The sequence below is a fragment of the Castor canadensis genome, chromosome 6 (genome assembly GCF_047511655.1).
Source record: "Castor canadensis chromosome 6, mCasCan1.hap1v2, whole genome shotgun sequence".
Lineage (NCBI taxonomy): Eukaryota > Metazoa > Chordata > Mammalia > Rodentia > Castoridae > Castor > Castor canadensis.
The window spans coordinates 149,846,131-149,871,544 of NC_133391.1; the positions used below are offsets into that span (position 1 = coordinate 149,846,131).

Here is a 25,414-nt window from a genome sequence, read left to right on the forward strand (position 1 = left end):
ACCTCAGACATGAATCATTCCTTTGTCCAGAGTATCCACACTGTATATGCTATCCACCCATTACTTAGTAACCATCTCATATATCAGATCCATGGTCTTATCATAGGACCTGTTTTGAATAATCTTTTTTTCTTTCCTTTTTTTTAAACCAAGTAATGGCCCTAAAGTACAAACTATAATTTCAGTAATATTCTTACAATTGTTCTATTTTATTTTTATTGTTGTTACTCTTGTGCCTAATTTATCCATTAAATTTTGTCATGGGTATGTAAGTATAGGAAAAACATATATAGGATTTGGTACTATTTATGGTTTCAGGCATCATGGCAGGGGTCTTGGAACATATCTTACATGGATAAGAGGGGGCTACTATATTCTATATGTGAGATCTGCCTGGATCTCTCCCACTGTGTAAAACTTTCTGAATTGATAGCCAGGGTTATACCTAAAAAGAGAAGATGGGGGAATCCTAAAAACTGACCCAAACTAAAGATTTATAAATACTGACACTTAAGTGCTCCAATGAAACCATCCATTTCCTTCAGCCACTCTATGGAGAGGCCTGCCAACCTATGCATAGGATTCTAGTTAGCTTTTTGGTAGGTCACTGTTCACTGTGAGGCATTTGAGGAAGACTTCTAAGGTGGAAGACAAAGACAAAGGCAAACAGAGAAAAGAAACTCAGAGAAAATAGAGACAAGCAGGGAGCAGAAGAAATGTTTAAAAAATATTTATGACATCAAAATGCTGCAGAAGTTCTGGTGTGATATTGTAAGCCAAAGAAAACTGATACATTACGTTATGTAGTTGAGAAGAGTTTCAGAGTTATGTCAGGAACTTTGTGGCTAAATTATGACAGGTATATAGAAGATTAAACAATGTTTTAAAAAGAAGCAATTATTCATTTCAGGAAAAATAAAGTTGAACAAGAAAGGAAGTAAAATTGTAGTATAAGATCAGGCTCAACTGTGAATAATATTTATATGGAGAAAATAATGTAAACTCTAGTACAGAACTTTCAAATGTACTATGACCACATTGGAAGGATGGGGAAAGATGACTGAATGTGTGTGTGTGTGTGTGTGTTGTGAGTATGTCTGAGTGTGTATGTGTTGTTTGTGTGTGTGAGAGTTGGGGGTGTGACAGTAAATCTAAATTCTTACTCTCCATATTGGGAAGTTGAATTCAAAACTGTAAACCCCCAAACTAGTAGTATTAAGCTGAGCTATCTGGAATTATTGATATTAACCACTTTTTACCTACCAATTGGAAACCTCTATGATTAATGCTATTTAGAAACATGGAAGTACTACAAGAACTGTGTGGCAGAATTAAAGGAGACTATCCCTGAGCAGGGGAAGAGAGATGTGGTGGGAAGTTTTTGCTACAAGCTTTGAGCAACTATTTGTCATTTCCAACTATACATGTGTTTACTTAAGAAAGCCTAAGTGAAGAGTCCAAACTTTACTGTGAGGAAGGTTAATAACGGTAATTGATCACATTGTGTTTCCCTTTCCTCCTTTCAGGATTTTTTACCTTTTAAAAAATGACTATTAGGAGAGCTTACTTTGAAAAAACACGAGTAGTCTACTCTAATAGCTCATTTAGAACTTTAATTGGAAATTTGGTTGTATCTTCTTCCAATTAAACTAATTGAAGTGGAACTCTGATTGGGTCCTGGGAGAAGGGGAGTTCCCCAGCTGAGGCTCAGAGAATAACAGCTGACTTTAAAAAGAGAGAAATAGAAGTCAGTGCTTAGGAAGCCTGGTGGATCAACTCTAGAGGGATTTCAATTATTTACGTGTTGACTGACACATGCAGGGAAAGTAGCCAGAAAAGTTCTGAAAAAAGATGGAGGAGTGGGGAGGTTCACTTGAGGCTTTAAATAAACGTGTTTGAACTTCTGATATTTTAATTAGAAACTTGCAACCTTTTCAAGAAAGGTACAGCTACAGAAAAGTTGTAAGGTGTGTGCAAAACTGTTAGAATTTATTGCCTACCTCATCCCTTCCAGAACCGTCATTGTTAGTCAAATGGATCTACTCACAGTTCTTTGAGCATGACTTTGCCTCTGTTACCTCAACGGCTGTTTGTATCTCAGACTCAGGTGTGCATAAGCGTCCCCATGGGACTTGCTCTGAACGCACATTCCCCAATCCCACCTTCACTTTCTCATTCAATACATTAGCACCAATGTACATAGTCCCTATTTGCTCTCAGATGGCCTGCAGCCTAAGAGCCTACAAGAAAACACATAAAAAAAGGGGTGCGATGTAGTGCAGTGGTAGTCTGTGCCTATCATATGTGAGTCCCTACATTCTACCCAAGAGTACCCCCAGTCAAAGGCCTTCAAAATACAAAAAAATTTGCAAAAATAAAATTAATAAAAGTTTAATAGTATATATAATAATATTATGTAAACCAGTGAACTGCAACTTTATTCATGTTTTTAAAGTAAAGTGTGAGTATATTTTAATATGTTTAATATAATGTAGGTGGGGTCTCCAGAGTTAGCAATGCCCCAGGCCTGCGGCATGCATAAAATAGCCTTGGCTTTTAATCTGGAGTTGGACCAGGGAACTTTCATTTTAGAGAATCAGTCCAGTGATTTACCATAGGTTCTAGTGTTCCTTTGAGGTCCAGCTCAATTCCTAATGCCCAGATCAATCAACCCTCCAACCTTTTCTCACTCAATAGCTATCATTTGAATCTTTTCATTTTGCCAAGTTCTTTGGATTCAGTGGGAGTCAGATAGTTTGTTGTTTTCAGTATAAATTATCTGTTAAATATATATTCAGTTGTGATTTTGTAACTTTGCAGGATCTCTTTTTTTTTTTTCTATGTAGCCAGGCCTGCCTTGACTTCACCATCTTTCTGCCTCAGCCTCCCTAGTACTAGGATTATAGGTATGTACCACCATTCCTGGCTTTGCAGGAATTTTTTTAATATAAATGTATTTGCAAGTCAGAAAATTCTTTGTCATATTCTTCTTGATTTATGATAAAGAAAAACTGTATCTTACACATAAAGTCCATAAATAAAGTACTCATCTCAGAAGAGACGTTCATAAATTGATGACGACTGGGTAAATCCTTAATACATTATTTAATATATTTTAATATTATAAATTATTACTTTTTATAATGCTTGAAGCAGTAAGACATAGGAAAATGCTATTATAAATTAGCATTAAATTGGAAACAGTGGCATTCTGAGATAATATTCCACTGTTTCCCACTCTTTGCCAAAGCTATAAATCAGGAAAGAATCAGGTGTCTTTCTTAAGCTTTTGATCCTGACCTTCTGAGAATGAAAGATAATGACAATAACAAAAATTCTAATCAATAAATGCCTGTCTCTTCATTTTGTGGTGGGTGGAAGAATAGAGGGGAAAGGTTAAGATAGAATTACTCCTAGCTCCCTTAGCAGACTTACTTTAAGCTTTGACTAGGTTACGTCTTCCTCCTTACCCTAGCCTTTGACATTATCTTAGTCCCTTGGAATTTAGCTGTAATATCAGTGAAGATTATGGAAAGAAACCCAAAATGACCAAAGTTGAGTGTCTGCTGCTCACAGGAATCAAGGTTTAAAACAAAAATTAAGTCCAATTAGAGAAAAATAAGGAAAACACATTTCTTTCAGTTAATGATCAAAGACTTGTAGCTGTGAATTTGTCACATGCACCCGACTGATAACTTGGGTTTTCTGGGGGGATATCTCAGACACTACACTATTGGAGTGAAGAAGAGGATTCAGTGGGTCCTGATGGTCAGAGTAAACTTTTCTTCCTTCACATCTGTGATAGTCAATCTCCATCACTGTGACAAAGTACCTGATACAACCAACTAAATAAGGGAAAAACTTATTTTGGCTTAAGGTTTCAGAGGCTTCAGTTCATGATCAGTTGGCCCTGTTGCTTTGGGCCTGTGGCAGCACAGTGCATCACAGCAGTAGTACATGATGGAGGAGGCCTGTTCATTTCATGGTGTCCAGGAACAAAGAAGGAGTGAAAGGAGCCTGGGTCCCAGTATCTCCTTCAAGAACAAACCCCAAAGACCTACCATTCTTTCACTAGACCCCATGTGCTGAAGATTCTATTGCCCCCCAATAGCACCATGGGCTGGGGACCAGTCATTCACACATGGGCCTTTGGGGAATATTCAAGATGAAAACTGTAACAATGTCTTTTTTTATTCACAGGATTTGAATTGCCTGAGGAGAGACAGAAAGTGCTGATTCCTATCCTTGCCCCTCTCCTATTATAGGGCACTGTTACTCTACAGGGGGCTTGGTACAATATGATGTTTGAAGTGTCAATATTGTCAAGATTATACTTGTGAAAACAATTATAGCCTTAGCAGTCTTGGGTGGAATTTGATGTTTCTTGGGGATATTTTTTCTTAGCAACACTGATTCTATTTTATAATAAGAATTAGTTGGGTAATTGGGGTTAATAGGCAGATTTTTTGCTTTTCAGGCTTTTTCTTTTCCACAGAGCCTTTGGACTGATCTCATGGAGAGGAATGCTGATGAGAATGCAGCCATCAGCAGAGTCTATCATCATCTGAATTAAAATAAAGGGGAAAATGTCCTTTTTCTCCTGAGAAGTATTCACTCAAATGGATGGGAAAGAGAAAATTTGGGGTTCAACGGCAGAATTGCAGAGCCTGCATTAAAAAAACTGAGTTCAATTAGAATTCTTGTGATGAGGACTTGCAGGCAATGACCCCACTTTCTTTGCTCATGAAATGGGAATGATACAGTTTATTGTACAGAGATTTTACTAAGTAATATATGTGATAGTTATTTCTAAAGTGCTGTATAAAAAGTAAGGCATTATTATCAGGCATCTAAGTAAAGCTAAAAGCTTTAATAAAACCTACCCTTTACCTACTGTGCAAGCCATTTTTTTAACCAATATGCAACAAGACATGTTCGCCTTTAAAAGTTAAGTTTTTGAGACTAAATGACTCAGGAAGCAATAAAGATGATCTAACATGTCAAGGGAGACATTTTCAAAAAGAAATAAGTATATTATAGAGAAAAGTAGGAGACAATCTACTTCTTTTAAAGAGCCATATCTATTCATATCATATTTGGAAAAGTATTAGATTTGGGAATGTGAAACCTAGAAAAGTGCTCTAAAGAATTAGGGTGCCGTTCAGTACAAAATGTTTAGTCAGGCAGACTACTATTAATGATGGGACATCAAATAACGGCAGGCTGTGATGGAAGGGTGTGTACAAATCACCTATCTTGTTTACTCCTGTGCCCTGTCACATCAACCTGTACCTCAAGAGCAGATGTTTAAACCATTTCTGCAGAGTGAATGTAAAAGTTCAGGGATCTTACTGAGAGCTAATACCTCAACCAAGATGAACTTAATATCTGAATTGTGCAAACAAGGAGACACCTGCTTGCTGGTTCTGATTTATGAAAGAAAGATGTGAGCTAATTATAATAGCAAGCTAAGCCTTTTAGCTTCTTTAATTATTACAAACTTTTGACAATCCCAAGACCAGAAGGTTCTTCCCAAATGTTGGTTGTGAAGAATCAACAAAACTTAGAATGAGAAAAAATGAATTTTTGATTAGAGAACTTCTCTAGGATTTGGGACGGCACACAGGTCAACATTTTTCTAGTGTTATGAGGGAATCTCGGGTTAGTCTTAGGAGATCAGTGAAAGAGTAGGCAACTGGTTATTAGCAACTGGTTATGGAGTTGAAGTCAGGGATGGTGGACAAGTACTGGTGAAGAGCGTTTTCACCTTGAAACCAAGAGTGAATTTGTCAATGACTTCCTACTTTCTCTTCTGATAACACCTTCATTATTATTATGGGATGTGGTTTATTCTGGTGACTAAAATTGGGGTGGGAATTTGGGAGAGACATTGCGAGATTGAGAGGGTGGCAGAGGTTCTTAGTGCTCAGCGACTACACATGGACTGTTTCCCATTTCCTAGCCTCTTCTCAGTTAGTTTGGGGCCTTGTGGCTGAGTTCTCTCTAGCAGGGTTATCTTGAAGGAAGTGTACACCCGATGGCATCACTGCAAGAGGGAGAAGGATTACAATCCTTTTAAACTTTGCAGGAGTAAGCCATCAACTTTAAGGAGACTGGATTTCGTCTGTTGTGGCCACCAGGGTTAATTATTCTAGTACACACTAATACTTACAATGGGAAAGGGATGTGCTATGATGTTTGGAAAGGGCTTACCCTGTCTCATGTTGGCCTGGTTTCTGCTTCCTGAGCTGGGTCCTTGAAGATGTCATGTGTACTTCCTGTCTAGAAAACCATTAGGTCAGGGAAGTATCCTAGAGTCCTACAGACTATACTGGCTCTCAGGGGCACCACAGTTCTGAGGTGTTGCAGTGCTGGGAGGGGGCAAGTTGGTATCGAGGGGAGGGAGAATTGGCTCAAGAGCATTCTGCATACTACTGTGCAATACACATAGCATTTAACAGCCTCATTCCCTTCTGTGGGTTTCTCTTTCTGACCAAGTTACCTTCAAACCAAATGGCAAAAAATAAAAGCAAAAACCAAACAACAAAAGTTGGCTTCTATGACATTCATCCCTTCAGATGCCAGATGATTTTTCCAAGCCTAGTCCCCTTCAAGGAACTCAGTTGAGACTAATTGCATTGCTTAAATATCCCCCTCTTTTTCTCTTGCCTCTGTTATTCTGATTTCTTTTTTTTTTTCATTTTTCTTTTATTATTCATATGTGCATACAAGGCTTGATTCATTTCTCCCCCCTGACCCCACGCCCTCCCTTACCACCCACTCCACCCCCTCCCTCTCCCCCACCCTCAATACCCAGCAGAAACTATTTTGCCCTTATTTCTAATTTTGTTGTAGAGAGAGTATAAGCAATAATAGGAAGGAACAAGGGTTTTTGCTGGTTGAGATAAGGATAGCTATACAGGGCATTGACTCACATTGATTTCCTGTGCGTGGGTGTTACCTTCTAGGTTAATTCTTTTTGATCTAACCTTTTCTCTAGTACCTGTTCCCCTTTTCCTATTGGCCTCAGTTGCTTTAAAGTATCTGCTTTAGTTTCTCTGCATTAAGGGCAACAAATGCTAGCTAGTTTTTTAGGTGTCTTACCTATCCTCACCCCTCCCTTGTGTGCTCTCGCTTTTATCATGTGCTCATAGTCCAATCCCCTTGTTGTGTTTGCCCTTGATCTAATGTCCACATATGAGGGAGAACATACGATTTTTGGTCTTTTGGGCCAGGCCAACCTCACGCAGAATGATGTTCTCCAATTCCATCCATTCACCAGCGAATGATAACATTCCGTTCTTCTTCATGGCTGCATAAAATTCCATTGTGTATAGATACCACATTTTCTTAATCCATTCGTCAGTGGTGGGGCATCTTGGCTGTTTCCATAACTTGGCTATTGTGAATAGTGCTGCAATAAACATGGATGTGCAGGTGCCTCTGGAGTAACAGTCTTTTGGGTATATCCCCAAGAGTGGTATTGCTGGATCAAATGGTAGATTGATGTCCAGCTTTTTAAGTAGCCTCCAAATTTTTTTCCAGAGTGGTTGTACTAGTTTACATTCCCACCAACAGTGTAAGAGGGTTCCTTTTTCCCCGCATCCTCGCCAACACCTGTTGTTGGTGGTGTTGCTGATGATGGCTATTCTAACAGGGGTGAGGTGGAATCTTAGTGTGGTTTTAATTTGCATTTCCTTTATTGCTAGAGATGGTGAGCATTTTTTCATGTGTTTTTTGGCCATTTGAATTTCTTCTTTTGAGAAAGTTCTGTTTAGTTCACTTGCCCATTTCTTTATTGGTTCATTAGTTTTGGGAGAATTTAGTTTTTTAAGTTCCCTGTATATTCTGGTTATCAGTCCTTTGTCTGATGTATAGTTGGCAAATATTTTCTCCCACTCTGTGGTTGTTCTCTTCAGTTTAGAGACCATTTCTTTTGATGAACAGAAGCTTTTTAGCTTTATGAAGTCCCATTTATCTATGCTATCTCTTAGTTGCTGTGCTGCTGGGGTTTCATTGAGAAAGTTCTTACCTGTACCTACTAACTCCAGAGTATTTCCTACTCTTTCTTGTATCAACTTTAGAGTTTGTGGTCTGATATTAAGATCCTTGATCCATTTTGAGTTAATCTTGGTATAGGGTGATATACATGGATCTAGTTTCAGTTTTTTGCAGACTGCTAACCAGTTTTCCCAGCAGTTTTTGTTGAAGAGGCTGCTATTTCTCCATCGTATATTTTTAGCTCCTTTGTCAAAGATAGTTGCTTATAGTTGTGTGGCTTCATATCTGGATCCTCTATTCTGTTCCACTGGTCTTCATGTCTGTTTTTGTGCCAGTACCATGCTGTTTTTATTGTTATTGCTTTGTAATATAGTTTGAAGTCAGGTATTGTGATACCTCCTGCATTGTTCTTTTGACTGAGTATTGCCTTGGCTATTCATGGCCTCTTGTGTTTCCATATAAATTTAACGGTAGATTTTTCAATCTCTTTAATGAATGTCATTGGAATTTTGATGGGAATTGCATTAAACACGTAGATTACTTTTGGGAGTATTGACATTTTTACTATGTTGATTCTACCAATCCATGAGCATGGGAGATCTCTCCACTTTCTATAGTCTTCCTCAATCTCTTTCTTCAGAAGTGTATAGTTTTCCTTGTAGAGGTCTTTCACATCTTTTGTTAGGTTTACACCTAGGTATTTGATTTTTTTTGAGGCTATTGTAAATGGAATTGCTTTCATACATTCTTTTTCCATTTGCTCATTGTTAGTGTATAGAAATGCTAATGATTTTTCTATGTTGATTTTATATCCTGCTACCTTGCTATAGCTATTGATGATGTCTAGAAGCTTCTGAGTAGAGTTTTTTGGGTCTTTAAGGTATAGGATCATGTTGTCTGCAAATAGGGATATTTTGACAGTTTCTTTACCTATTTGTATTCCTTTTATTCCTTCTTCTTGCCTAATTGCTCTGGCTAGGAATTCCAGTACTATGTTGAATAGGATGGAGATAGTGGGCATCCTTGTCTGGTTCCTGATTTTAGAGGGAATGGTTTTAGTTTTTCTCCATTAAGTATAATGCTGGCTGTAGGTTTGTCATATATAGCTTTTATAATGTTGAGGAACTTCCCTTCTATTCCTAGTTTTCTTAGAGCTTTTATCATGAAATGATGTTGGATCTTGTCAAAGGCTTTTTCTGCATCTATTGAGATGATCAAGTGGTTTTTGTCTTTGCTTCTGTTAATGTGGTTTATTACGTTTATTGATTTTCATATGTTGAACCACCCCTGCATCCCTGGGATGAAGCCTACTTGGTCATGGTGAATAATCTTTTTGATGTGTTGCTGAATTCGGTTTGCCATTATTTTGTTGAGGATTTTTGCATCAATGTTCATTAAGGAGATTGGCCTATAGTTCTCATTTTTGGAGGTGTCTTTGCCTGGTTTTGGGATAAGTGTAATACTGGCTTCATAAAATGTGTTTGGCTTTTTTCCTTCCCTTTCTATTTTGTGGAACAGTTTAAGGAGGGTTGGTATCAGTTCTTCTTTAAAGGTCTGATAGAATTCAGCAGAGAATCCATCAGGTCCTGGACTTTTCTTTTTGGTGAGACTCTTGATTGATGCTTCAATTTCATTTTGTGTTATAGATCTATTCAGGTGATTAATTTCCTCTTGGTTCAGTTTTGGATGATCATATGTATCTAGAACTCTGTCCATTTCTTTTAGATTTTCAAATTTATTTTAATATAGGTTCTCAAAGTAGTCTCTGATGATTTCCTGGACTTCCATGGTGTTTGTTGTTATCTCCCCTTTTGCATTCCTAATTCTACTAACTTGGGTTTTTTCTCTCCTCATTTTAGTCAGGTTTGCCAGGGGTCTATCGATCTTGTTTATTTTTTCAAAGAACCAACTTTTTGTTTCATTAATTCTTTGTATGGTTTTTTTGGTTTCTATTTCATTGATTTCAGCTCTTATTTTTATTATTTCTCTCCTTCTATTTGTTTTGGGATTTGCTTGTTCTTGTTTTTCTAGGAGTTTGAGATGTATCATTAGGTCATTGATTTGGGATCTTTCAGTCTTTTTAATATATGCACTCATGGCTATAAACTTTCCTCTCAAGACTGCCTTAGCTGTGTCCCATAGGTTCCGGTAGGTTGTGTTTACATTTTCATTGACTTCCAGGAACTTTTTAATTTCCTCTTTTATTGCATTGATGATCCATTCTTCATTAAGTAATGAGTTATTTAGTTTCCAGCTGTTTGCATGTTTTTTGTCTTTACTTTTGTTGTTGAGTTCTACTTTTACTGCATTGTGTTCAGATAGTATGCACGGTATTATTTCTATTTTCTTATATTTGTTGAGGCTTGCTTTGTGCCCTAGGATATGATCTATTTTGGAGAAGGTTCCATGGGCTGCTGAGAAGAATGTATATTGTTTAGAGGTTGGATGAAATGTTCTGTAGACATCTACTAGGTCCACTTGATCTATTGCATATTTTAGATCTTGGATTTCTTTATTGAGTTTCTGTTTGGATGACCTATCTATTGATGATAATGGAGTGTTAAAGTCTCCCACAACCACTGTGTTGGTGTTTATATATGCTTTTAGGTCTTTCAGGGTTTGTTTGATGAAATTGGATGCGTTGACATTGGGTGCGTACAGATTGATGATTATTATTTCCTTTTGGTCTATTTCCCCTTTTATTAGTATGGAATGTCCTTCTTTATCTCATTTGATCAATGTAGGTTTGAAGTTTACTTTGTCAGAGATAAGTATTGCTACTCCTGCTTGTTTTCGGGGGCCATTGGCTTGGTAAATCTTCTTCCAGCCTTTCATCCTAAGCATATGCTTATTTCTGTCAGTGAGATGAGTCTCCTGTAAGCAACAAATTGTTGGATCTTCTTTTTTAATCCATTTTGTCAAACGGTGTTTTCTGATGGGTGAATTAAGTCCATTAACATTAAGCGTTAGTACTGATAGGTATGTGGTGATTCCTGCCATTTAGTTATCTTAGTTGTTTGAAGGTTTGATTGTGTGTACCTAACTTGAGGTTACTCTCTACTGTCTTGCTTTTTCTTATCCTGTGGTTTGGTGCTGCCTGCCTTTTCATGGTTAAGTTGGGTGTCACTTTCTGTGTGCAGAATCCCTTGAAGAATCTTTTGTAATGGTGGCTTTGTGGTCACATATTGTTTTAGTTTCTGCTTATCATGGAAGACTTTTATTGCTCCATCTATTTTGAATGATAGCTTTGCTGGGTAGAGTATCCTGGGGTTGAAGTTATTTTCATTCAGTGCCCGGAAGATCTCACCCCACGCTCTTCTTGCTTTTAATGTTTCTGTTGAGAAGTCTGCTGTGATTTTGATGGGTTTACCTTTGTATGTTACTTGTTTTTTCTCTCTTACAGCCTTCAATATTCTTTCCTTAGTTTCTGAACTTGTTGTTTTAATGATGATATGTCATGGAGTAGTTCTATTTTGATCTGGTCTGTTTGGTGTCCTGGAGGCCTCTTGCATCTGTATGGGAATATCTTTCTCTAGATTTGGGAAATTTTCCGTTATTATTTTGTTGAATAGATTACGCATTCCCTTCGCTTGCACCTCTTCTCCTTCTTCGATGCCCATGATTCTCAAGTTTGGTCTTTTGATGGAGTCCGTGAGTTCTTGCATTTTCTTTTCACAGGTCTTGAGTTGTTTAATTAATAGTTCTTTGGTTTTTCCTTTAATTACCATTTCATCTTCAAGTTCTGAGATTCTGTCTTCTGTTTGTTCTATTCTGCTGGATTGGCCTTCCGTTTTGTTTTGCAGTTCTGTTTCGTTCTTTCTTCTGAGGTTTTCCATATCCTAGCTGTTTTCTTCTTTAATGTTGTCTATTTTTGTCCTGAGTTCATTTATCCGTTTATTCATTGTGTTCTCTCTTTCACTTTGGTGTTTATACAGTGCTTCTATGGTTTCCTTTATTTCTTCTTTTGCTTTTTCAAATTCTCTATTTTTATTGTCTTGGAATTTCTTGAGTGTCTCCTGTACATTTTGGTTGACCCTATCCAGTATCATCTCTATAAAATTCTCATTGAGTACTTGTAGTATGTCTTCTTTAAATTATTCTTGTGAGCTTCATTGGGTCCTTTGGCATAGTTTATCTTCATTTTGTTGGATTCTGGATCTGAGTTTCTGTTCTCTTCATTCCCCTCTGGTTCCTGTACTAATTTTTTGCTGTGGGGAAACTGGTTTCCCTGTTTTTTCTGTCTTCCCGTCATTGTCGTTGGTGTTGTTACTGTCCCTGTACTGTGTGCAATTAAGTATTTTCTAGCTTGTAATAATAACAATGGTAATATTTAGAATGGAAGAGTGAGCTGAGATGGAAAGCAAGAAGTTAAAGAAAAGGGGAAAACAAATATACAGACAAGAGGGAGAAAGCAGAACAAGGTATCAGACAAGAGAGTCTCAAAGGTATAAACAGGGAGTGTTAGTGTACTAATCGACAGTAAGCTGAACAGACATTAGAGAGACAGAGAGAGGATTGAAAATCAAAGATTAAAAAAATAAAAAATAAGTAAATGAAAGTAATATCTATATATAAAAATGAATTAAAATAAAATGGAAAATAGAAAATTAAAAAAAAAAAACCCAAAAAACTTCCAAGTTTATATGCAATGCAGTTTCAGTCTTAATAATTTGGGTGTCCGTCTCAATCTCCAGTCCTGGAGTTAGTGCCTCAGATGTTGTTCTGTAGTTGTCTCATCAAAGGGGATGCATAAAGTAGAACAAAACTACACACTCACACACACACACACACACACACACACACACACACACACAAAGCCCCACCAAGGGTCCCCAGTTCAAATGCAATACAGTTTCAGTAAGTTTTTCAGCTTACAGGTGTAATTCGGTTGTTCTCTCATCAAAGGTAGGGAGAAAAAGAAAAAAAGCATCTGGAGACAGTTCTGAGAGTGGTATCTGCAACTGTGGCTTGCCTGCCCACTGCTGTCAGCCTGTAGCTGGCGGCGTTATTTATGCAGATCTCTGGGGTGAGCTTAGCACTCACCTGGTCCCACAGGCTTTGTTTGCTCAGAGTTCTCCTGTGCGGGAGCCTCTACCACAGGCTTTCCCCTTTCCAAGCACTGGGAAAGGTGACACTGCCCCCACGTTGTCAGGCCTGAGTGTTTATTTACAGTTCATGTGGGAGGTGGGTCTTCCCCCTCTCCTGTGCAGTTTTCCTCCCACTGCCACTTTCAGAAGCTTTCCTGCTCCTGCTTACTGGGTGGTGCTGCTGCTCCTGCCGGCTGCCGTGTTTGTTTACAGTTCACGTGGGAAGTGGGTCTTCCCTCCTCTCCTGTGGAGTTTTTCTCCCTCCTCCACTCTCACAAGCGTCCCCGCTCCTGGTTGCTGGGTGCGTGCCCCGCTCCTGCCAGAGGCTCTTCGGCAGCCTGGCTTGTTTATTTAAAGTCCCGGGAAGGATTCCCTTCCCCCAATCTTCAGCGCTCAGGGTGCCCCACCCTCTTTCCAGCTTGTCTTAACTGTTCTTATTGCTTATTACTCAGTTTCTGTTTTTTTTCCTGGGTGGAGGTCAGTCTGTCCAGGGGGCTATGCTGCTCTGGCCCAGGCTTGTCTGTGGGGCTACCGCGGTACCGCAAAGCTCACCTGGTCCGTGTCTTCCCAAGCTGTATGGGCGCTGGCCACTGGTGGCCCCGGGGGCCCTCCTCGTTTCTCCGTTTAACGTGAAGTGGTGATTCTCTGCACCGGCTGGAGATGTGGAGGGGTCAAAGTTATGCCTTTTCTCGGTGATTATGCCTGCAAAGTGTGTCTCCAGCGTCTCTCCAAGATTTCACTATAGGAGGGTCGCTTTCTGCTTCCTACCTCTAGCCGCCATCTTGGAATCCTCTGTTATTCTGATTTCTTATCTACCTTTATCTCAATCTCACTAATTCCTGAGCCTCCCTCATAGTCCCCCCAAATAGGCAGAAACACTTCCTTCTTCCTCTGATCACTTTCCTTGGTACGTTGTTTCTTAAGGCATTTCCCCAGTACTTCTAGTGTGTACCATATAAGGTTACTAGCTCATCTCTTCCTCTGGACTATAGGCTTTCATAGAGAAGAAATATACCAATCTGGCTTACTATCAGATTTTCTACAGCACACTGTGGATTTCCTAATGTATGTGGAACAAATGAAAATCTCCTCTGCAAATCTATGAATTCTCTCAGTTAAAAAAATAATGAAACAGACTCTAGAAATAAGAGGTAGCTTGAAAAAGAATAAGCATGTAAAGTATTACAGCTCTGAATGTGCTTAAAACATTTTATTTACTCACAGTATCAGAATGTTGGAAGGATTTTGTTCTTATTTCCCTCTGATCTGGCTGTGGCTTTTTTCTTTTTTAAAATCAGAGATCCACAGACAATTGTTTTATGAAATAAAGAATGGAGATTTGGGAGGAACAAAAATATGCTACTGTCTTTTTTTTTTTCAGTGTAAAGCAATTACCATGAGGATAAACAGCTTTCTTAATACAGCAATACCATAAATAACTGTAGAATTCTTGATGCTCTAGCAGTCTGAAGTCTGTAGGGGTACCAATGTTATATATGGCTGGCTGGGAGAAAAGACTGTTTACATGCTAAGTATTGTACAAGAAGTCAGCTTTAGCTAGCTATCTGAGAGGTTAAAATAGTAGGTTCAGAAAGTATATCAGCATTAAAAAATCTTTGGGATCACAAACAATAGTTTGAGAGAATTGAAAAAACAAGTTAGAAAAAAACCAGTTTATTAAGTAATATCATATAAATAACTTGTTACAAAAATTGATTTGCAAAAGGCATATTTACTCTTTGTGAGAAATCACTTTTTAAATTGCATTCTTTTCAAATTCATAAGTTTAAGAAAATGAAACAAAAGAAAAGAAGCTGTTTCAAAGAGTGCGTATTTGCCATTTGACGGCAACATAAGGCCCAGCCACACTGAGAGCAAAGGTAATTGTTTCAATCTCATTCTTTTAATACGGAAAACTTCCCCATGTACACTGTGACATTATGAAAATCTCCCTAACTAGACATGTAGATGGAAGCTGAACAGGGATTGTTCCATCAGTTTTTCTCATTGCCGAAGACATGGACGATACTGAGGAAAACAACATGAATGGAGCACTCCAGCTAGTGAATCTTCAGGTGGCATCAGTTTCAATTTATACTTGGAAGTATTTTTAATTAAATACAATCAATACCAAAAAGCTTTTATTTTCTTGGTTTAAAATCACAAATCACAGTAGGAGAATGCCAAATTGCCTTAGCTTGGTATTACTGACGACGCACATAGCATTTATTAAAAGGCCTAGTCTGATGTAGTTTACTTTCAAAGCAGTAAAAATAATAGCAAACAAAACAATACAGTGAGTTTGAAGTGTTCTTGTGTTTCTTCTGAGCAGATCCGTTATACATTTGCTATATAGCATTCTCTGTGAATGCTTAGTAATTCTATACATTTGATTCTTTAATAAACACTAAACTAATAGATCATAGAAAACTAAAAGCTTATAGAAGGAGCCTCCAGATATATTTACATAAATGGCATAGTCTTGCAAGAAAGACCAAGATCTCATTTTAGCAGAATGCTTTTTCTACAACACTGGGTCCATGCCTCATTTGTCAAATTAATCCCATTTGAGGAGAAATTTGAGTTTGTGGTCCATGATTTTTTTTTTAAATGGAATTAAGCAACTTGTAAAAGCTCTTTTGAAATTAATCTAATAACCCAGTGGCTGTTCGGCTAAGTGCCTCAGTCCTGTTTGAAATATAGTGGATAATAGCCTTTGTTTCCATTTGACCTCCTTTCAACACTTTCATCTGCTTGCTTTGTCAGGCTAACGTTCCCCCCAAATTAAAAAATGAAAATGCATCATAAATAAGGTATTACAAAATGAGGAGTAGATTAAAGATTGTCTCAGCAATGCTTAAATTAAATCAATGATGCAGAGACCATAAACTTCTGGCTTTAAAAATGAGCTATTTCTTTATTAACTTTTAACAAGTGGGTGAATCAACGTATTTGCTTTCTAAGAGGGGATTGCTCTCCACATTAAATATGGTTGGGGTCTGGTATTTTTAGTAGAGAATTATTCCTTTCAAAAATTATTCCATAAAGATACCAAAGGGATCTGCAACCATAATAGTTACTGAACTTTAAGGAGACTGTAGTGTAATTCTGTATTCTCTGGAAAAGAAAGCTGCTTGTCAGAGCTTAGGAAAATAGTTCATCTTCCTGAAGATTCACTACCAAGTGTTAATCTTTCTGCTCTTATAGTAATCTGATAAACAAGGTCAGACTGTGATGTTGCACACAGTGGACTGCTTAGATTTTGAGTCCCCTGTCACAATGTCACAATTCAAAAAAAGATTTCATCTAGATAAAACACAAAAATTAAAACCACATGAAAATGCTCCTTTTCAGAGGATGCCTTTCAAAATAGTGGAGATCATGACTTTTTTAGCACGTTCCCCCAAAGTAATTACACCACTTCAAAACTAGTGACAGGGCTCAGAGAATTTATTTGGTGGTTCTGTTCCTGAGAAAAAGGAATTTAGTTGATAAGGGTGAGTATGTCATTTAAATATTTAGTTTGCAAGCAGAATCACTGCTGTTCTCTTCTTTTAACTATGTCTTTTTTATGGTGCTCAAGTATACAGCATCTAAGAATGCCCATTTGGTAGTTTGTACATCATTTTCCCTAAGGAAATATCCATTTTGGGGAAAATCATTGGATGAATAGTACCTTTACTGTTCAGCAATTCAGAGCATCTAAAATTTATGTACTTAGAAGTAAAGCAATGGAACCATTACAAAGTTATTTTGGATCCACAAAATTTGGATGCTTCTAAGATATAGACTCAATTTTTAAGAACTTCTTGCACAACTTTTTAGGAACTGAAAATGAGAACTAAGCCACATATTTTTATACTGATTTAAAATGGAATCACCAGCTTTGTTCTATCTGAAAATGGAGTGATTTTTATAACCAAACTTCCCTTTATGCATCCAAACTACAAAACCAGGAAAGTTCTGGAAGAACTATATATTTACAGTGCCCAGATTCCTTCTTTTATGGTTTTGTGAAACCATCATTGGTCCTTTTCTGTTCGATTTATTTACTTATTTGGGGACAAATGTTTCCAGACTTTGTAACAGAAATAAGGCATGAATTGAAGTGTTTTAAGTTTATGTGCGATGGCTTACTCTTTTTAAACTTTGAGCTTATTCTAGGGAATATCTAGTGGTTTAAAGAAACTCTTCCCATTGAAGAGGGCAAAAAAAAAAAATGTCAGAAAGGCTTCAATGCATTTGAAACAACTCTGTACAAAAGCAGTCTGTTTTAGCTTCTCAATGGTTAATGCAAATATAAAAGTTTTACTTCTTTCCACTCCCCTTCTATCTTTCTTATCACCAATATCTAAATCAGGACACAAAGTAAAAATTGAGCTGAAAACTTTTTTTTTCCTCCAGAAATCTTTCATGTTGACCTAGGATCTAGCACTTAAAAAAAAATCTGGAACGAGTGGTGTTTGATATGATGTTTTGATGGGAAGGAAGTGAGAATGATGGAACTGTGGCTCTGACTATTTGCACGATGTCAAGGAATCTTAGAGAAAAATGTCCATTCAACTTGATACTTACAGGACCCCAGTAGTAAATATTCAGGACCAGGCTCAAACAATCCAGTTTCCTGTAGCTTTACTTCACTATCAGCCTTTGTGGTGAGAAGTTAAACAATTATTTCAACATTTAGTCATATTAACCTGTTCCTGGTGTAATGTGTCATTTTCGTATTACATCTCAAATATGCCAGTGTAGAGCTTTACTTCAGGAAGTGTTCTTTCACTTAGAAGGAGAAAGCCAGCTTTACCCTGAAACACTGGAAACTGCGAGTTCCAATCCTCAGAAATCTCTATCAACACCAAAAGTTTACAAGGACAACTTTTGACGTTACCTTTCTTTGTACAGAACTATGTTTCTTGGTTCAGTTTATTACGTGAAATGAGACACAATTGCATGATTCAGGTGATGTTCTACTGCTATAAATAACTAGTTCTTATTAATTTTACTAAACTATCTTTTTTTCAAGACATACCTGTGAGTGTAACACATACTGACTCATTGCAGTGAACCTTCCTGTAGCATGTTGTTTGCATTTCTCTGTGTGTATGTTTGTGCAGGTGTTTGTGTGTCTGTGTGTGTATGAACAACTAGGAAAAAAACTCCTAAAAGCCAGAAATAGACCAAGAGTGAAGTACTCGTTAGTGTACGGGGCAGCCAATTACAAAATAGAAGACCATTCAGGACACACAAGAGATTATATGGTTGTAAAAAATTTTCACTCCAACCCAAATTCCATCTTTCTCTTGCTTTAAAGGTACCACTTTTACTTCCTGGGTTATACACCTAATTAAAACTTAACTAATCAACAGTATATTTCCAAAAAGAAAGTATGTACTGACATGAGATCATCCCCAAATGGAAATGACACTAAGATTATATGTAAGAAGTTAACATTAATTGAAAATAAATCCCTAAGACTAATAAGTGAAGTCAGCACATTCTTAATTATATATTATACATACACAGAACCTATTTTTAAAGTTTTCAAGCCAGAATGTTTTCATTACAGTACTTTGGAAATTTCTGATGACTGCACATTGTGAGATTCTAATGATGAAAGTCATTAGAACAGCCATATGAAATAAATGATTTGAACCTGCCAGAAGGATTAGTTCAATGAGTCCCCTGGATAATAATGGACTATGATGCTAATTGCATAATTAGGGAAATAATAGATTGGATGGATTTTACATTACTTCTCTGTCATAGTTTGAGACCATTACTTTATCATTTAGTTCAAAGACAAGAATGGCAGGGTTGCTATGGAAGCAAAGTTAAAAACAATGGAAGAATATTATACTTTTGAAAGTTGACTATTGTTTTAATTGCAGTCTTAAATGCTCTTGTTGAAGGGAACTCAAGTTTTCCCCGTATGCTTCCTCCAAACATGGAATATGTAGATTTTTGCTATGATTTCAATGTTGTTCATCTATCTCTATTATGTTGTATAAATATATAGTTGTTTTTCCAGATGTGAGTTCTAACCTCTTCCTTGAACTGTAAGAGTGGGACTTAAGTTTTATTTAATCTAACTTCACTAAGTCGTTACTTGTGTAAGAAGTATTTGAAGAACATGAGTTATTGTACTCCACAGTGCTACTTTCAGAAATAGTAGAATACTAGTGACAACTACTACAGACAAACAGTTAAGATTTGTCTCAGAAAAATTCTTTCAAGAACTTTTAAACAATTAGACTTATTTGTCATTAGCCTACTGATAGTTGAAAGAATTTCAAGTGATCCATGATAGATTTGGTGGACAAAACTTTAAAAGTATGCTAAATATTTTCTCTGTTAACGTTTTCAGCTATTTTTTTCTTTCCCTTTATTTGTCACAATGGCAAACTTTTGGATGCCTGAAATGTAGTGTTAATGGCAAGGAATGTAGTCTTACTAAGTTTTTTGTTATTGTTTTTTTTGAATGTTACTATTGCATTTGCTTCTATCCCTTTAGAGGAATGAGAATCTTAAAACATTGGTGACCTTGATGTTTTGAATAGTAGTTGGTGCCAGAAAAAGTTCTTAGAGCACAAAGAGGATAGGCTGAATGTCATTTTGAATTCTTTGTGATAGAACACACCCTTCCGTTTGCTTATGTAGTTTTTCATCTCCTTGTGAGTTGATCTACAAGAAAGGACTTCCCTGTTTTTCCTTCCTTTTTTTCTATACTAAAACTATATTTTTGCCATGAAAGCACAATCCCTTTTGCATTAGCATGTGAAATGTACAGTTGGAGCAGTCAGTTGACCTGAGGCGATGGAGTGTGGCAAAGCCAGGTGGTGGTAAGGAGCATGTCCCAAGCCTGCTCTAAGAGTGCAAGTAAGACCACTGCTCCCTGTCCCCTCCTGCCCCTGTGTCTGTTGGGCTGACTTGGTTAACTGGATGCACTAAAAAATAAAAATTTGCTTCCTGGAAGCTCATAAAAGTGTACTAGAAAAGAGTCTGTAACATTGGATCCACACTGACTGCAACCATTGGCTTTTGGAACGGGTAGAACAGAGAACCCTTCACGGAACAGTGGATAAATAGAAAGAAATAGCCACTTTACATATTTCAGTGTAGTATTGGAAAATTAAAAAAGGCAACAGATTAGGAGTCTTTGTCACTGTCCACCCCTCCGTACATATCTGCCAGCTTTTTGAACCGAGGGCCCCAGTCACTAAGGTAATCATAGTCTTGATCTCCATCCGTGGTCACCGACTCCAGTGAGCTCAGGGAGTCGGCCACCGAGCCGGTACCCTCATAGGCGTAGGTGGCCAAGGAGTCGTAGGGCGGGGCAGTGGGGTCCGTGTCATTTTCCTTTAACCTTTGGTTAATGAAATCTCTGACGTCAGTGTTGTCACGAGCTGTTGGAGTCCGTCGTGGTAGAAAAAGAGCTTCTGGCACAATGTCCCTGCGCAATTTGTTGTCCTCTATGGCTTCAGGATTCCTCAGGGTGCCAATATCAAAGGCCTGGGTGTCCTCCTCTCCACCACCTTCATCATTGTAACTGACAATGTTATCTCTGATGTCCTCCTTGGAAATGATCAAAGGCTCTTTCTTTCGCTGCCGCCTCAGAGCTGCGAAGAGCACCACTGTCACTGGAAGCAAGAAAACAAAACAGGAAGGAGAGGGAAAGTTAATTTGCCATCCAATTAATGTCAGGAAGAAACATTGATCCAATGTGAAGTCTTAAGATTTCTCTAGAAAATGCAGACTCAACTTTTACTTCTCTAAGGGTGCCTTTTCCTTCACCCATAATCAAATCAGGACCCCCAAAATGGAGTTAATACTTGAAAGAAGGTTGCAATCTAAGTGGAAGATAAAACACCATCAGATTCTGTCAGTAATTCCTTTCTTTTGTATTGAAATGGCAAACTACATTCAAGGTAAGAAAAAAAAATAATAAAAAAGCTCAGCCAGTGAAAATACTGCAATAAATGTGTAAATTATGCCAAACACCTAAAATGCTTCAACACTGGTTATAAGGACAAGACTGGCACCTTTGGGGATGTGTTGAAGGGTTTGCATAACTCCACATCTAAAATAACTTTTGCACTAAGCCTTCTTTTTTTTTCCCCCCGAGAAAAGTATAAAATTAGTTTAAAGTCCCAAGTAGAGATGTGAATGTTTGCATACCTTTCCCACATACAAAGAAATATTATTACAGATAATACCTGGAGAGACCCAGATTCTGAAAGCCATTTTGAACTTCAAGATCAGCCAGTTTGAATGGGCCAGATCATAATACACATTCCACATTAGTTGTGGTTGAGTTAAATAAAATAAACACATTTAAATGAGAATTATTTTATTTTTCAAAGGTTCACATTCCACATGGTTGTTACCCAGAATGTTTGTTCTTTTTTCTTCTAACACAAAATAGAGGCAAAGCAAGAACTGTATTTAAGTAGCTCCTGATCTTTCTTTACAGCTGGTTGGGTAGAATAAAGCTGGCTACCCATAGGAGACACATCTATCTATCCTATAGGTGGGAAATGAAAATATAACAACAGCTTACACAAAAACAGCCATCCTGGGCAAAAAATGCATTGCTAGCTTTGGTTTGTCCAGGGGAGTTTATTTAATGCTTCTATTATTTCACCCATTGCATGGCCCAGTTTTTAGAAGCCATGAAAAATAAATTTTTGCAATGAAATTCATGGAATGATGGCTTTCTAGTGGGTAAGTGCATTAACTTACATAATGATAGATGGTCTTACATTCATGAATCTATATATTATAACTTCAAACGCTAATAGCATTAAGAACTTTCCCTCCACCAAGCACTGTGCTAAGTGCTTTACATGCAGAATCGACTTCTTTATCATAATAGCCTCTACAAAGTTGGTGCCATCACTGTAACCTCATTTTACTTAAGAGAAAGCTGAGGTTTAGAGATGTCACATAGACAAAAGCCTGGTCTGTTAGACTAAGAAGCTTATATTCTTAACTGCCATATATGAAGCATATTTAGATTATTGTCTATGTCCCAAGAAAAAACAATGTTTGACATTTTCAAGGGTATGGTTGTGTAACTTTCTACATTCTCTTGTTGCCAGAGTAACCTGATGCTTCATTTGTCAATGCATCCCGATTATTCACTCATTCTTTCAGTCAGTATTTAGATACTACCTACACTGAACCAGGTATAGTTCTAGATACTATCAAAGGAAATAATGGAGAAAAAGCCCTCATAAAGTGGGCATAGGTTGGGGAATGGTGGCTAGAGAGAGAAAATAAACATCACGTATAGTAAACAAGGAAATTATTGGAAGGTGATAAATACAATGTAAACAAGAAAAAGTAGAGCAGAGCAAGGAGAATACAAATGGTTCTCTGTATGCTTTAGGTACTGTGCATGTTTTCTGAGGGCGGTTGCATCATTTAACAAGGCATACAGGGTTATCTGAGGAGCTATCTGGAAGTAGGAAAGAGTTACAGGAAAAGCTCCATGGCATGTGCCCCAGTGTTTGAGGAACAGCAGAGAGACTTGGTGGTTGGACCAGAAGGAACAAGAAAAGAGAGGAGTAGAAAAGGGCTGTGTTGCAAGGGGCTATGGAGGCTTCTGTAACCTTTTTGCTTTCCCTTGGTGGGTGGGAGTGGGATGGGAATGAAGACCTGCAGGACTTTGCACTGAAGGATCCCCAAGATCTACCTCTTATGCTGGTTTCCATTGTGACCAATGACAATGGCTTTGCAAAATAGGCTTAAAAGTAAGGACAGTCTTTGGGATTAGAGAACAGAATCAGGCTAATTGTCCCCAAAGACAGAATGTTCCCAGTTCTGATGTGTAAGATTTCTTCTAGTCATTTAAGGCAAGATAGCAGGTATTTACTATTTCCTAATTCTTCTCAAGCTTAAATTACCTAGATCTTTTCTTGTAGTCTTATGCACATCTGAGAGTACAGCTATCTAGAAGAGAGGGCAAATTAAAAAAAAATTAAAGGTATTATTCACAGCTTAATTTTATAGCTAAAGCTGCCTGTATATTTTATTTTGTAGCCCAGTGCACATCTGAGCAGAATTTCTTGAGCATAAGTGTCTTAGAAGGGAGATCTTTATGAAAGCTTTTTAAAAAATGAGTGGATATATGATTCCTAAGCATCTTGGGCAAAAATATTCTAAAAATGTAATACACCTATGAGATGCCCTTACTAGGAGCTGAGTCTCTCTTTTCCGTACCCTTTTGGGGTCAAAGGACTGCAATATGATTTCTTGTTGCTGTTGTTGAGTGTCCTCTGAGAAATTTGTGCTCAAATTTCATCATAAAACTAGAATATCAGCATATGTGTTAACCTAAATTGTTTGACCTTTAAAAACTTGTTTCCTTATTTGTAAAAGAGAAACAACAACACAATACCCTAGTGTTGGCAGACTCTAAGGTGCCACAGAGACATGAGAAGAGTTGTTGTTTGGATGTTTTACTTTTGTAAATACTAGATGCCATCTGATCCACTTTCTTTTCTTTTTGGTGGTACAAGGAATTGAACCTAGGGTCTTGTGCATGCTAGGCAAGTGCTCTACAACTTGACCTTCATCCCCAGTCTGATTCACTTTCTTGGCCCAGATTTCCTCATACATCAATGTGGCTTTCCTTCTCTGACGACCTCTCACATTTGTCTCTGCTTTCTTCACTTGTACCCAAACTCAAGTTTGGATTTTCTTTCATCTTGGAAATTGCACTGTATTCTGTAGGATCACAAAGAAAGCAGAATGCGGTGTGGGAATACCCAGGCTCAAAGGGAGAAGATGTGGATTTGGAACTTAGTTTTACCATTTTTTACATGTATGACTTGGCCATGCATTTCACATCCTGGAGCCTCAGCTTTCATATTTAAGATGTAGGCAAATATACACAAGTTGGTTCTAAGGAGTAAGTGAGGTAAAGAACCTTGCACAGCTCCTAGCCTATGATGGGAACCTAGTTAAGGTAAATATAATTTTCCTCCCTTTTTATTATAAACAGAATTCCTAAGAGAGTAGACAAGATGGGGGAGACATGGAGGTCACTTAGGAGTAATGAAGAGATGGTAAATTCATCAGAAGAAGGAAATGAGAAGGGAAGATGAAGTGAGTTAGCTCAAAGGAAGAAAGTGGAGAAGAGAAAATGGATGTTTGATGAGGGAGAGGAAGAATCAGCTCATCTCTAGCAGATGAGAGCTCTTCTTCCATAGACAATGAAAAGAATCTGTACATTACTAGTTGAGTACAGCCCAGCCAATCCAGGACTTCTGAAATAGCCCTTTGATCAAGAAGAGTATTCATGTCCTTCTCTTTCAAAGCAATTTTTATAGACACACTCTATTAGAAACACTGATTTGTCCTTGCATACTGTCAGCTTTTATTTATCCTCCTATCTTAAAATACTTTGTCCAAATCTTGGTTGACAAAGAGAATCACAGTTCTGAAGTTGAGTTTCCAGGCCTTCTGTTATAATTAGCAATTCTGATTTGGAATGGGAAGCTCTTGGGCAGGGATCCCTCAGAGTTCTTTTTTTGGAGGAGTGAAGGTCCTCTTCTACACTTTTCAAAGTTACCCTGTCTTTATTTTTTAAGAGTTTTTTTTGTCCCGTGTAAGCTAGGTTAGCTCTAAATTCTTACTTTCTCATTGTATTGGCAAGCTTTTGTTTTTGAAAGAGTTACATTATGAATGTATGATTTCTTAGTTCATAAGTAGTCCAGGGCCTGTACGACTACTTGAGCTCAACTTTTGGGTTTAGTTGGTTGGAAGGAAACATTTCATTTTAATCATTATCAGTCCTTATGTTAATCATTTCCCATTGCTCTGAGAAAACACCTGAGAGAAACAAGTTAAAGGGGAAAAGATATATTTTGGCTCATGGTTTCAAAGGTTTCACTTCACTGTCACTTGGTTCTATTGCTTTTAGGACTGTGGTAAAGCAGAATGTTATGGAAATAGGAACGTGATGAAACAAAACACCTCACCTCATGGTGGACAGGAGGGAGATGGAAGGGAAGGGTTCAGGGACAAGATGGATCCTTCAAAGGCAAGCCCACAGTGACCTACTTCCTCTATGTGAGCCCCACTTCCTAACAGCTATGAACCCATCAATGTGTTAATCCGTTTATGCAGTTAGTGTCCTCGTGATCTAAGCACTTCTCAATAGCACCACCAGCTGGGAACCAAGCCTTTAACACATGAGCTATTTTGGGTCACACTTCATAACAGATCTTGATTTTCATTTTTATTACATCAATTTCTTTGGTGTCCCAGGTTAGCTTCATAATCACAGAAGTTATTTATTATTAAGAATCTGAAAATAATAA

The 25,414-nt window shown here is 37.7% G+C and overlaps 1 protein-coding gene across 3 annotated transcripts in view; it reads right to left on the minus strand.

The window, feature by feature from the left end:
* Positions 1-17,113: 17,113 nt before the first annotated feature.
* The window catches only part of Cdh6 (cadherin 6), a 127,873-nt gene continuing 119,572 nt past the window's right edge, over positions 17,114-25,414 (minus strand). For all 3 annotated transcript variants that reach the window (XM_074077687.1, XM_074077685.1, XM_074077686.1), the window contains exon 12: positions 17,114-20,725. In XM_074077687.1, the coding sequence (XP_073933788.1) occupies positions 20,235-20,725 (491 nt within the window). In that variant the 3' untranslated portion in view covers positions 17,114-20,234. The remainder of the gene's footprint in view (positions 20,726-25,414) is intronic.